This window comes from Budorcas taxicolor, chromosome 7, assembly GCF_023091745.1.
Source record: "Budorcas taxicolor isolate Tak-1 chromosome 7, Takin1.1, whole genome shotgun sequence".
NCBI classification, from domain to species: domain Eukaryota; kingdom Metazoa; phylum Chordata; class Mammalia; order Artiodactyla; family Bovidae; genus Budorcas; species Budorcas taxicolor.
The window spans coordinates 18252613-18264919 of NC_068916.1; the positions used below are offsets into that span (position 1 = coordinate 18252613).

Sequence of the window (12307 nt, forward strand, 5' to 3'; positions counted from 1 at the left end):
CCCGGGGGTAACAGTGCGTCCTGCTTGATGAGGACACACACGGGGCTGATGATGATGTACACCCAGTCCTTCTTGCACCCAGGAGACTGTCCGCCAGTGAACTCCAGGGCACAAGACCCCAGAATGTCTCTCTGATGCCTATGGCTGTTCACCCACTGGCTGCTGGAGGTTCTTCAGTTGCCCCATCTGCTGGAGGTTCTTCAGTTGCCCCATCTGGCATCTTTCTCCTCCGTCTGCACAGACTGGAGCTCTGGGCAGGGTATCATTCCCTCCTGTCCACCTCGAATGCTTCCACCGAGGCCTTCTGTTCCCAGGGCTGGTGCACCTATGCTGGGAAGAGCTGAAGGCCTTCCTTCTCCTTGTCCCCAAGCTGAAGGTTGGCTCCCTGGCCCCGGGTGTCCACCCTGACATCCTGCTGTGGTGGCCCTGAGCACCTGTGCCACCGTGGACTGTTCCCTCCACCTGCTCAGGTGGGCTGGGTGGAAGACCTGCGTCTCTAGCCTTGGCTGCCTGGGCCCTGAGGCTGGCATTGCTTGGGAAGCCTGAGGTTTTCTCCTGGCTGAAGAGAGGTCTGCTGCACTGAGAGACTTGTGAACCACAAGTCCAGGCTGTTTGAGATCCTGCAGCTGAGGCCTGGGCCTCCAGCAGGATCCCAGGGGTCTCAGAGGCTGCTAGATGGTGACTCACGTCCTAACCTGGGACCTGGGGAGACACAAATGTCCACGGTGAAGGAGGCAAGATGATCTTCAGATCCAGCCCACCCCCCAGCCTCCTTTGCCTATCTCAGGCCATCCCACTCTGGAGGTTGATGGCGTCACTGCCGAAAAACTCTGACCCTGCATGGAACGCAAGTCTCCCCCTTGGCCTACAGAGGGGCCACAGCTCCTCATCTATATGTTGGGCCAGGACCCCAGCTCCTCTGGCTGCTCCTCTGTGGTCTCCTTGGCCATGGGGTCCCTTCAGTCACAGGCCCCGGAGTATGGGGAGCACAGTAGGCCCTCTGCTCTCCTTCTGGACACCCCGTGTGTCCTGAGCCCCGGAGCCTTGGCAGTGCTCACAGCAGCCTCTTGAGGGCTCTCTGACCCTTGGGAACCATTAGGCTCTTGGGCCGGAAGCCATTTCCAGGGCCCCCTTTCCACATCCTACCCCTTGTATTCATGTGGAAGGAAAAGGGCTGTGTGTGGCTGAAGGGCCTGCCTGGCCTGCCCCAGCCTGCACCCTCCCCAGCCTGCCTCAACTTCCATATGCTTAGCAGGGCCAGCGGGGCAGCTCTTCGGTAGATGGGGAAGCTGAGGCTTAAAGGTGGGGCCTTGATCAGTTGGTGAAAAGCCAGGCTCAAATACGGGGATCCTGAGCCAGAATAAGAACTCAGGAGTCTGTGTACAGGAGGCCTGTGTGGCTTGAGGTCCGTGGTTGGGCCTGGGGCTCACGCTGGCCTGTGGTGCCTCCCTGCAGCAGACACTGGCCATCCGGGCTGGTTTCCCGGAGAGGGTCACCAGGAACTAGCGTGAAGGCTCCCGGGGGGAATGTTGGCAATGGCTCTGGGAGGCTAGCTGGGGCAGACCCCAGGGGAGGGGACCCTTCACTCTTAAGCCGGTAAGTGTCCGTCCCTGGGCAGCGGCTCCTTCTCTGGGTCTGCTGAGAGGAGAAACCTGTGCCTTCCTGGGTCTCCTGGAGCTGGGACTCCCCTCTGGGGGTCTTATCTCCCAGGGTTCAGCCAGGATTAAGGAGACACTGCTGGCGCCTCCGCCTGCCTCCCGGCCCCTCCCAGGTGCCAGGCTGCTCAGCTCCCCCAGACAGCTCCCAATGGCATGTGGGCACTCCATGCCGGCGGACTTTCTGAGCAGTGGACTCTGCCCTTCTGCCCAGCAGAGCCCAGACTGGCCCCACCCCAGGCCCAACTTGTATTCTGCTGCCCTATAGCCTGTCGGTTTCTCTCTCCTGAGGGCCCAGAGCAGACCCCGCCCCGTCCTGGCTCATGCTCAGAGGTCCCTTCCCCATGCGGGCCTCTGCAGTGGGAGATGCCGCAGCCCCAGGTGTCTCACTGCCTGGTCTCCAGGGCCTGGAGTCCCCGTGTGGGCTTTTACTGCCCCCTGGTGGCTGAGTCTGAGTGGCCCGCTGCAGGAGGTGGAGGAGAGGCTGTGACTGGCTCTGGGTGCAGTGGGGCCGCCCGAGTTCACCGTGTCCACCATGTCACTACTCACATGGTAGGTCATTGTCACCTCAAGGGCACTCAGTTGGCAAGGAGACAGCTTTTTGTCACTACTCAGCCTCAGGGCTGTGAGGTGAGGAGTTACCCCCCTTTCCTGTTCAGCCTTCCAGCTGTGCTCCCACCGGCGTTGGTAGGGCCCACAAGTGAGCAGCCACACAAGCTGCCCAGCCCCTGCCTTGGCCCTGACCTCCTGCCCAGGCAGACAGGAGGACCAGGCAAGGGCTGGAGACTTAATGTCCTTCAGGGAGATAAGAAAAGCCTTTGGTTATGTTTTGAATGGAGACAGCTGTGTCCTGCAGCTGAAGAGGAGGCAGGTGGGGCCGCGTCTGGAGGGTGCTGGCACCTTGGCAACCTGTTGAGTGCACATCAGGGCATTCTGCCTGGCTGTCTCTGCCACCAGAGACATTCCATTCCTTCTCTTCTCCTCAGTCTGAAAGCTGACTATTGTCCTCTCTCTCTTCCTGTCTGCCCCACCCTGCCCTGCCATGTGGTGAAGTCCGCCCAGTCGAGTCCATCCAATTCCAGCTCCAGCTCTGACTCCAGTTCAGATTCGGATTTTGAGCCGTCTCAGAACCACAGCCAAGGTGCGTGCTGGGCAAGGAGTCAGTGGGGGTGACAGGCTCCCTGACCTCCCCAGGGGCCAGCAGAGCACTGGACCTGTTATGGAGGCAAGAGGTTCACGAGGAATTTCCCAAAGCTGTTGACTTGCTGGGGGCTTGCTCATGCACACCCAGTCTGAAAGCTGCCTCTGGAACTGGAGGAACCTTCGGGTAGGGTGGCTCCAGCCTGCGCTCAACTTGCCCCCAGGGCTTCCTTTTAGGATGCAGTGTGTCACACGGGGCCTCCCAAACTGGCCTGGGTCACCCGCCTGCTGACTGTCCCTCTCCGGGGCCCTCAGCTTTGTCCATCTGCACAGCAGGGCTTTGAACTGGGCTTTGGGTCTGTGGTGAAGGGCTCTGTTCTGACCTGAGCCCTGCCCTTACCAGGCCTCTCCTCTCCAGTCCTACCAGATTCAGGGTCCTTGCCTCTGTTGCCCCAGCCAGCCAAGGGCTCCAGCCCAGGCCCCCTTGGCAGCCTGGTCCCTGCAGGCCTCCTGGGGTGCTTGTGGGGAGGTGGCCCAGCCAACCCCTGCCCACCCTCACACCGGAAGCACTTCTGATGGATCACACTGAGGATTTCCTCCACGGCCTAGAGCCCTTTCTGAGGGTGGGGGAGTGCTGGGGGAGGTGAGCGTATTGGGGTGGGGGGCTGACATAAAGACACAGTCCCGAGGGGGCTGGGGGATGGGGTGCTCCAAGCCCACACTCTCTCCAAGGGTTCTTATCTATGAGGAAGGGAGGGGGAACCTGCCACGCGGGGTCATGTGACCAAGGTAATTGAGGGCTTTGTGTCCCTCTGTCGCCTTGGTAACAGGAATATAAACCAAGATGCCGTCTGTAGGGGACTGAAACTGAGTGTCTGTGGAGAAAGGGGAGGACGGTGGGCTGGGAGCCTTTGAGGGGGCTGCCAGCCGCTGAGGGGGCTGCCAGGGGGCTGGGCAGGCTCGAGTAGGGGCACGGTAGGTGGGCAGGGGTGGTGTTGTGTGGTCCACACCTCGGGCCATCTTGCCCTCCTTGGCCGGGGCTGGTTTGTGCTGCCTCCAGGCAGAGCTCTGATCCCAGCGTCCGGAGCAGAGGGGTCTGTCCTTCCCTTGGCAATGGAGGGGCCCCACACACCTGTCTCAGGCCAGGGGCCGGAGGCCTGCGAGCAAGGCCAGGAAGGTAGGGGTAGGGGGAGGCAGGGGTCCCTTAAGGAGGAGGTGGCCATAGGGGCAGTGCTTGGAGATGGACGGCAGTCCCCACCTGGCCAGAGGAACCTCCGAGGTGGGTTTGTGTGGGTGCATCTAGGGGTCATGGCATCAAGAAACTGTGTGGGCCTGGGGGTGGAGGCGGCTCTTGGGCACAGGTGGGGCCCCAAACCCCCTTCTCTCACCTTCCCTCCCTTCCCCTCTTTTTCCCTTTTCCCCTCGTGGCTCTCCCCAGGACCCCTGCGCTCCATGGTGGAGGATCTGCAGTCTGAGGAATCTGATGAGGATGACTCTTCATCAGGCGAGGAAGCCGCCGGCAAGACGAACGCAGGGAGGGACTCCAGGTGCCCGGCCAGTGGGGAGGAGTGGGCGTGGGGGCTGCAGAGTGGAGGTGGGGCCAGACACTCTGGGAGGAGTCCCGTCATCATCTGAGAAGGGGGCCAAGATGGTGCCTAGCAGCCTGACCTGGGTCCAGGCGTATGCCAGCGGGGCCTGGTTTCTCTGCTCTTGGGCCAGGCAGGGGTCCTTCCCCAGGTGTGTGGCACTGGGCTGGGACACAGTGAGGACTGTTCTTGGACCCAAAGACACCCTGGGTGGGAGCAGCTGTGGCCACCTGCCAACCTAAGGAAGGGCCATGTGGCCTTCCACCCAAGTGGAGTGAGCTGAGACACCTCCTGTGGACACCCCTCGGCCTGGGAGGGTGCCCACCTCAAGGATTGCAGTCCGTGCCAGCCTTGGCCCCAGGCCTTGGGGTGTGCAGACTCAGGGTCAGCAGCTCAGCCTGGGTCCAGCCCTTTCTTCCAATGAGGCCGAGCCCTTCTAGCCTCTGGGGCTCTTACTGGGGTGGGCTGGTCACCGGGTCTCACCCAGCAGGCAGGGCAGTGAGCAGCAGGTGCTTGTTCTTCTGTGCTGGTGTTGCTCACGAGAGCTGCCCTCCTGGGGGCTGGGGCTGTGGGAGTGGCTGCTATAGGAGCCCGGGCTCACTGGGCAGGGCGGTAGGGGATGGCGCTCAGCTGGGCAGAGGAGTGGGGATGGGGACCCGCCCAAGATGGCACTGGTGGCAGTGGTCCCCGCCTGTGTGGTGCTGGTGACTCTGAGTGTGGATTCCAAATGTGGATCCTGAGTATGGATCCCAAGTGTGGATCCTGCTGGAACTGGGTGTAGGGGGCTCAGGGGCTGGTGAACGTGTGCCTGCTCAGGTGGCAGTGCCAGGGCTGAGCGAGCGTCAGAAGACCTCTCACTGCTGGGTTGAAGGGGTGCAGGTGGAAACCGGGATGGGGCTGCTCGGGGCGCTGCATCCATCAGGAGAGGGGCCCCATGGGCCCTAACACCAGTGCCCAGCCGCTGCCTGGTAGAGACAAGGCGGTCAGGCCACTCCTGGGCACGCTCACCAGCAGTTGCTCTCAGGCAACGCGGAGATGGACTGTCTGCTCCACCCTGGTGCTCTGCCTCCGGGGAGGTGGTGCGGAGAGTGGAGGACCAGAGCCAGGCGAACAGGCAGGCCTGGCCTAGAGGTGCACGAGGCAGGACCCCCTAAGCGTTGTGGCTGTGGCCAGCGTTCTGGCCCTGCCTTTATGCCAAAGCCCGGCTTAGCAGGAGAGAGGCGGCAGGCAGGAGTGACCGTGTACCCAGTGGATTCTGCCCAAGGGTGTTGTGCGTGGCCACCCAGGAGCAGTGGGAGGAGAGGGGCTGGAGAGGGGCTCCATCTGCACCCCTTGCTGAGCTGAGGGGGAGGGGCTTCTGGGAAAGCTGGAGTAATGGGCGAGGCCTTTCTGTCCAGACTGAGGGCGGTGTGAGCAGAGAGAAGCGGCTGTCAGGTGCGGGCTGGCTGGGGGCATCAGGCAGCCACACCCTTCCCTCCGTGAGGGGGTGCCCCCCCCAGGAGGTGCAGACTGGAGCCCCCCAGAAGGGGATGGGCACCTGAGGTCACCACTTGGGCACAAAGGGCACTGTGTGCTTTTCTCCTGGGGTGTCAGGCTGAGGTGGAACCATCCGCTGCTGGCCATGTCTCTCCTGCAGGCTCCTCTACCCACACAGCAGTGAGCATGGAACCCATCCACTTGGGGTTCTGACCTCAGAGACACACAGGGACTCCGGAGACCCAGGGGACCTCAGAGCCTCACAGGGCCAATTCTGGGCAAATGCTCATCTCTGGGTTCCTTGCTCTTTGACGGCAGCTCAGAGACTTTTTTTTTTTTTTTTTACTGTTAAGTTGGCAGTGGCTGCCTAGAGCTGGGTGAGGGGGTCTTCAGACCTGTAGGGGGAACGCTGGGTGCTGGCCTGGCCCCAGGGAGGGGCTGAGTCAGTCCCAGAGCTTCACTGGGGGTCTGCTGGGCAGGACTGCCTCCCCGGAGCTCTGGGTGGCCGAGGCCTAATGGGGTCATTTCCACGTTCAGGTTGAGCTTCAGTGACAGCGAAAGTGACAATAGTGGAGATTCCTGCCTGCCTAGCCGGGAGCCCCCTCCACCCAAAAAGCCACCTCCACCCAACAGCAAGGTAACCTCCTGGAGGCCAGCTGAGGGTTGGGCCTGGCATTTGCCAAGTCTCTGAGGCTGAGGGTGAGGGTGGGGGCACAGTAGAAGGTCAGCTCACCTCTTAGGTCCCAGTGGGATGGGCTGCTCTTACAGCCGGGTCCAGGGCCAGAGGAGGGACAACAGGTGGGCCCAGTGGGGGCTGGGGAAGGGGGCACAGGCTGGCACTCACACCGACTGGGGTTCACCCCACAGGCCTCAGGCCGCCGGAGCCCGGAGCCCTGCGGCAAGCCAGAGAAGATTCTCAAGAGGGGCACCTACGACAAGGTGGGGCTGGGGCGGTGGGGTCTTATGACCAGTTGGGGCTGGGGCGGTGGTGGGCCTGTGACCAGATGGGGCTGGGGCGGTGAGGGGCCTACAACCAGGTGGGGCTGGGGCGGTGGGGAGCCTGTGACCAGGTGGGGCTGGGGCGGTGGGGGGCCTACAACCAGGTGGGCCTGGGGCGGTGGGGGGCCTGTGACCAGGTGGGGCTGGGGTCGTTGGGCACCTATGACACAGCACCCGGGGTGGGATGGGGTTACGACAAGATGGGGCTGTTGTGGTGGAGGGCATCAGCCTGGCGCTGCCTGGGTGTGGCTCAGGGTGGGAGGGGCAGGTCACCCCTGAGTGCCCCTCTGCCCCCAGGCCTACACTGATGAGCTGGTGGAGCTGCACCGGCGGCTGATGGCCCTGCGGGAGCGCAACGTGCTGCAGCAGGTAAGGCATGGGTCTCAGGAGTCCTGGGTGGGATGCCCTTCAGGCCCACGGGCTGCGGACCCCCTTAGGCAGCCCTCAGGAGCCGCCTGCTTTTCTTTGAGGGCCTGGTTGGGGGCGGAGGCCACCCCAGCCCAGCATCCTGCCCATGAAGCCTCCCTGCCCCCTCCTTTCAGATCGTGAACCTGATCGAGGAGACCGGTCACTTCAACGTCACCAACACCACCTTCGACTTTGACCTCTTCTCCCTGGATGAGACCACCGTGCGCAAGCTGCAGAGCTACCTGGAGGCTGTGGCCACATGACCCTGGGCCGGGTGCCGGGCCGCGACCCTGGGGTCCTGGGAGGCCACGTCCGGGCCCCGCCTTCCCCCTTCTCTCGACTCACCCGCCCGCAGCACTGCCTTAGTGACCGCCCTGTCCTTGGCCCACATGGCCAGCTGCACTTTCCTCATTGGGAGCCCTGGGGCAGAGGGGGGCCAGGCTGGCGCTGCTGCTCCCCGACACCCAGGGCTGTCACCTGGGCCTCCCTGGGAAAGCGGCTTGTATTGGAGGCGGCACCAGGCCTCACTCCTGAAGGGGAGGAAGCGTGCCCTGTGTTGGGGGCCTGGCTCCACGGTGGGGCATGTGGCACAGCTTCACTGCCCGGGCCCTCTGAGCAGCGGGGGCCCTGCCTCCAGCCTCTCCAAACGGTTCAGAACGCACGCCGTGCTCCAGGACCTCAGAGGGCCCCGCTGCGCCTGGACGGGCCCCACTCACCCGCCGTGAGCTGGCACGGCTCCGTGTCGGCTCTCACTGTGCTGGGACTCGTGCTGTATAGTTCTCTCCCTATTATATATATATGTCTGCACTGTAGGTACCAGAGCGGGTTCCAGATGTGTGTTTCCGTGGCAGCAGTGCACGTTGGGGGGGTGGGGGGTGTGTAAGGCGGGACTTGTAGGTTAAGATGTCTCCACTGGTCGTGTTGTCGTCGGGCTGGAGGCCGAGCCGGATGCCAGCCGGCCCCTCCAGGGGTAGGGAGGACGCCTCTCCCTTCCCCGGCTGGTGAACACTACGCGCCGCCATCTCCGGAAGCAGCCCCCGGCCCGGGGCTCGTCCTCTTCCTCCTTCCATAGGATCCTCTTCCTTCTGTTGACCGAGTCTTCAAACTTTGGAAAAAAAAAAAAAAAAAAAAGAGCTTTTGCCAAATAAGACGGGATAGTTTGTGGAGTATTTTGCGGAGCGTCAGGACTCAGAGCCAACCCCTCATGCCTGGGCCCTGGTGGGCAGCAGGCCCTCCCACCCCTGTGAGTCATGCCAGTCCAGGGCCAGAGACCCAACGCCTCGCACGCCTGAAACTCTCCAAGGGCCAAGCCAGCTCCTCCTCCCCACCCTCGGCCGGAACGTCCTTGTGGGGAAACTCCTGGGCCTGGGGGCCTGTTTATGCAGCCTCTGCTCTCCCAGACCTTGACTCCAGGCTCCTCTGGCCCCCACTGGCTCCAGGAGAGGAGGCCTGGACCAGAGCTGGGCTCACCTCCTCTCCCACCACCGTTGGATGGCCCCTTCTCTTCCCAGTTTGTGAGTACTCACGTCGGGTGCACCAAGCCCCCCCTTCCCTGTGGCCCCCAAGCATTGTCAGTGCTCCAGTTTGGTCTGTCAGGCAGACCCCCAACACTCCCTCAGGAGCCCCGCCTCCAAGGCTTCCCCAAAAGCCAGCCTTGCTGGTGAGACCCCAGGACCTGGGGAGGCCCAAGAACTTTCCAAGGAAAACGCCGTGACTCCTCGCCATCTGCTCTGAATCTCTCCCAGCCCCACTGCCTCGAGGTATCAGGAAAAGGGCAGGCCTGTGTGGCAGGCTCCGTGCCGCCACCCGTTTCCCCAGGCAGGCCAACAGTACTCCGAAGTGGGGCACCTCTCCTCTGGAAACTAAGACATTGGCCAGAAGGGACTGGCCTGAGGGCAGCAGCTGCCGGGCCCTCTGCACAGAGGCTGCTGGGGTCACGGGTGGGAGCCTCAGTCCAAGGGCACTAGTCTTTTTCCTTCTCGAGGAGCTCCTGACTCAGTGACTCGGGCAGCTCTCTGCTCAGGAGCCGGGCTCTGCGCCGGAGGCAGCTAGAGGAAGGCTGGGCTCGTGGGTCTACCCTTAGCAGCAGCAGCAGCAGCAGCAGAAGCTGGCCCTGCCTCTGATTTCCAGGGCCTTCAGAAGCACCAACCCATTTCTGTTACCTCCTCTGGCCAGAAGGCCCCTGTGCTGTCCTCTGGACCTACTCTGGGCTCAGTGCTGGCCCTGCAACCACCTGATGGACGTGCCAGGCAGCCAGGGCCCTGGCCACGGCATTCCCAGCTGCTCCCCCACCCCAGCCCCAGCTGCCTGGCAGCTGGGTCCACCAGGGCTCTGGGGAACACTTCCATAGGAAGGGCCGGCACTTCGTGATGGCCGCGTGTTTAGTGTTAACCCCCTTGCCCCCAGTGCAAATCCCCGTGTTTTGCTCTCTCCTGAACAAAATGTAAACCGACGCCTGAAAGCAAAAGGTATCGAATACCTTTCCTACCCACAAGGGTTTTTTGTTTTTGTTTGTTTTGTTTTTTTTTTTTTTTTACGAAGAATGTGTCTCACTAGAAACTAGGACACTCATCAACCTGAGACCAACTCCTGGATAAAAGGAATAAAGGAGAATTGTGTTTGTAATAAGTCACAGGATTGTTTCTGTCCTGGATTTTAAACTTTCTTTTTGTTAAATTGTGAAATTATGGAGGAGTTTTATAGAAAAAAAAAGTGAAATAAAGTCAGATGGGAAAGCAGAGTCACGTGTAGGGCTTTGTGCGTCTGCTTGGTTCCCTCTGTCGTGGAGTTGGTGAGTAGAGGCACAAAGTACCATGGGGCCCCTTTTCTCCTCTCCCCGTCTCAGTGTTTCCAGATGGATGACCAGGAAGAGGAGAGGGAGTTGGAGCCAAGCTAGGTGGGCACCAGGAGCGGGTGCAGGGAGTGTGAGCAAGGCTGGCATCCCAGCGGATACAGATGGCACTACCAGAAACCGGCGAGGTGCGAGACGGCAGAGAATGAACTCCACCATCCGGATGTTGATGGTGTGTTCTTTCCTTGAAAGCAGGGAGCAAATTTTGGGTTGAAGAGCAAGCCTGACCTCACAATATGGATGAATGGGTGGGTGAGTGGATGAGTGAGTGGATAGATCATGGGAATGGGTGAGTTGATGGATGGATGGATGAAAACCAGACAGAAAAGGTGGGCAAAAACATCCTTTGTGAGGTCCCAGGGTGGTTGTCAGCCAGTTTGTCCATGGTGGGGTTTGCTTTGGACTTATGGGGAAAGGCTGAGTGAATCCCAAGGAGACAACTCTCCCAGGCTCTCTCTAAGCAGTCTTGTCCACCCTGTGGGCTCCAGTCCTACCAGAGGGATGGAAGATTCATTCCAGAATGGTCAGTATTGGCCAGTACCATCCAGCCACTCTGCCCACAGCGGGTAATTAAAATCACTTCTGTCAGTTGGCAGACACTTGGGGAGACAGCTGGCCACACCAGGGTACTCAAGATAATTTTGTCTGTTTTCTAATCAGTAGCCAGAATTTCCATTTTCAGCATCCAGGCTGTGGCCTTCCTGCCTTCTTTCCTACCAGGGATTCTGCAGGCCTTTTTGGGACAGTTTCTCATCTGAGCTCCTGAATTAGGGACACAGAGTAAAAGAGGGTCTAGAATGGTTCCCACCATTCCCAGACACTGCCCCCCGGCCCCCGCCTCCCCCCTCCCCCCACCGACACACACATACACAGAGTAAAGGATGACTATGTATAAAAATATAGTAGGGTTTGCTACAAACCAGGTGTTGGGCTGAGAGTTGTTGCGTAGATTCTACAAACACTTGGTTAGGGTAGGCACTGCTGTCAGAATTCCCACAACTGGTGAAGAAACATTCTGCAAGAGTTGACCTTCCTGCATCCATGCAGCTAGGAAGCACATTCCTGACACTCAAGGTCAGGTATGTGTTAACTTCATTGCTTACAGTAAGTATTTCTTTGTATTTACCCATATAATCACCTCCTGGGGTGTGCTTTCTGAATTTCCATCTGGAATCATCTTCTTAAGCCTAAAAAAAGTCTCACTAGCATTTCATTTATTGCAGTGATGAATTCCCTCAGCTTTTGTATCTTTATTTCATTGTATCTTTATTCTGTGAAGATATTTTCATTAGGTATAGAATTCTAAATTGGCAGGTATGGTCTGTCCCCACCTCCTGCTTGCTGCTCCGTCATCTTTTGGCTTCCATTGTTTCTGTGGAAAAGTCAGCCCTTCAGTGTCATTTGTTGCCCTTTTGAGGATCATGTGACTTTGATCTCTGGTGCCTTTAAGATTTTGTCTTTTAGTTGGAAACAGTTTCATATATTTTAATGATTTGTTTCTTCTATTGATATGACATCTCCATCCCTTTTAAATGCTTTTGCCTCGAACTGTTCCAAATATTTTTTTCCAATCTTTTTTCCCGTTTTTGGCCAAGCCACACAGCCTGTAGGGTCTTAGTTCCCCAACCAGGGATGGAACCCACATCCCATGCATTGGAAGCATGGAGTCTTAACCATTGGACCACTAAGGAATCCTTCAGATTTTAAGTTTGTATTTTGGTGATGCAGGCACAAGTCCAAAGTTTCCAGGGACACAGGTGCTGTGAGTGGTGATCCTCATTCTTACTTCTTTTCCTTCTCCACTTTCTTACACAGGTCTTAAAAGCCATCTGTGCATGAACAAGACAAAACTGTACCAGTGGTACCATACATGCATCCTTTTCTCTTCCTATATCTTAGAGTTCATTCCAAATTAGCATGCTGTGTAAAGGCACCATAATTTACATAACTCACCCTGCTGGTGGGCATTTAGCTTCTTCATTTACTTCCACGACCACACGTAACTGCACACATTCAGGTGTGTGACAGCGTCTATGCTCAACAGCTTTTCTGGTGGATCTGCCTATTTCCTACCAGGTTTCTTAGTATTTGTGTCTGTGTGCTTATGTGTCTGTGTATTTTTAGGAGCTCCTTATGGAATACGTAATGTGGGGCTTTGGAATGTATTCTATTTCCCCAGCTTGTCTGTAGGT

General features: G+C 59.0%; 1 protein-coding gene across 2 annotated transcripts in view; it reads left to right on the plus strand.

The window, feature by feature from the left end:
- MLLT1 (MLLT1 super elongation complex subunit) overlaps window positions 1–9990 on the plus strand; it is a 68010-nt gene extending 58020 nt beyond the window's left edge. For both annotated transcript variants that reach the window (XM_052643299.1, XM_052643298.1), the window contains 6 exons: window positions 2709–2796; window positions 4234–4342; window positions 6395–6494; window positions 6725–6796; window positions 7154–7225; window positions 7399–9990. In XM_052643299.1, coding sequence (XP_052499259.1) covers window positions 2709–2796; window positions 4234–4342; window positions 6395–6494; window positions 6725–6796; window positions 7154–7225; window positions 7399–7527 — 570 coding nt within the window. In that variant the 3' untranslated portion in view covers window positions 7528–9990. The remainder of the gene's footprint in view (window positions 1–2708; window positions 2797–4233; window positions 4343–6394; window positions 6495–6724; window positions 6797–7153; window positions 7226–7398) is intronic.
- The last annotated feature ends 2317 nt before the right edge of the window (window positions 9991–12307 follow it).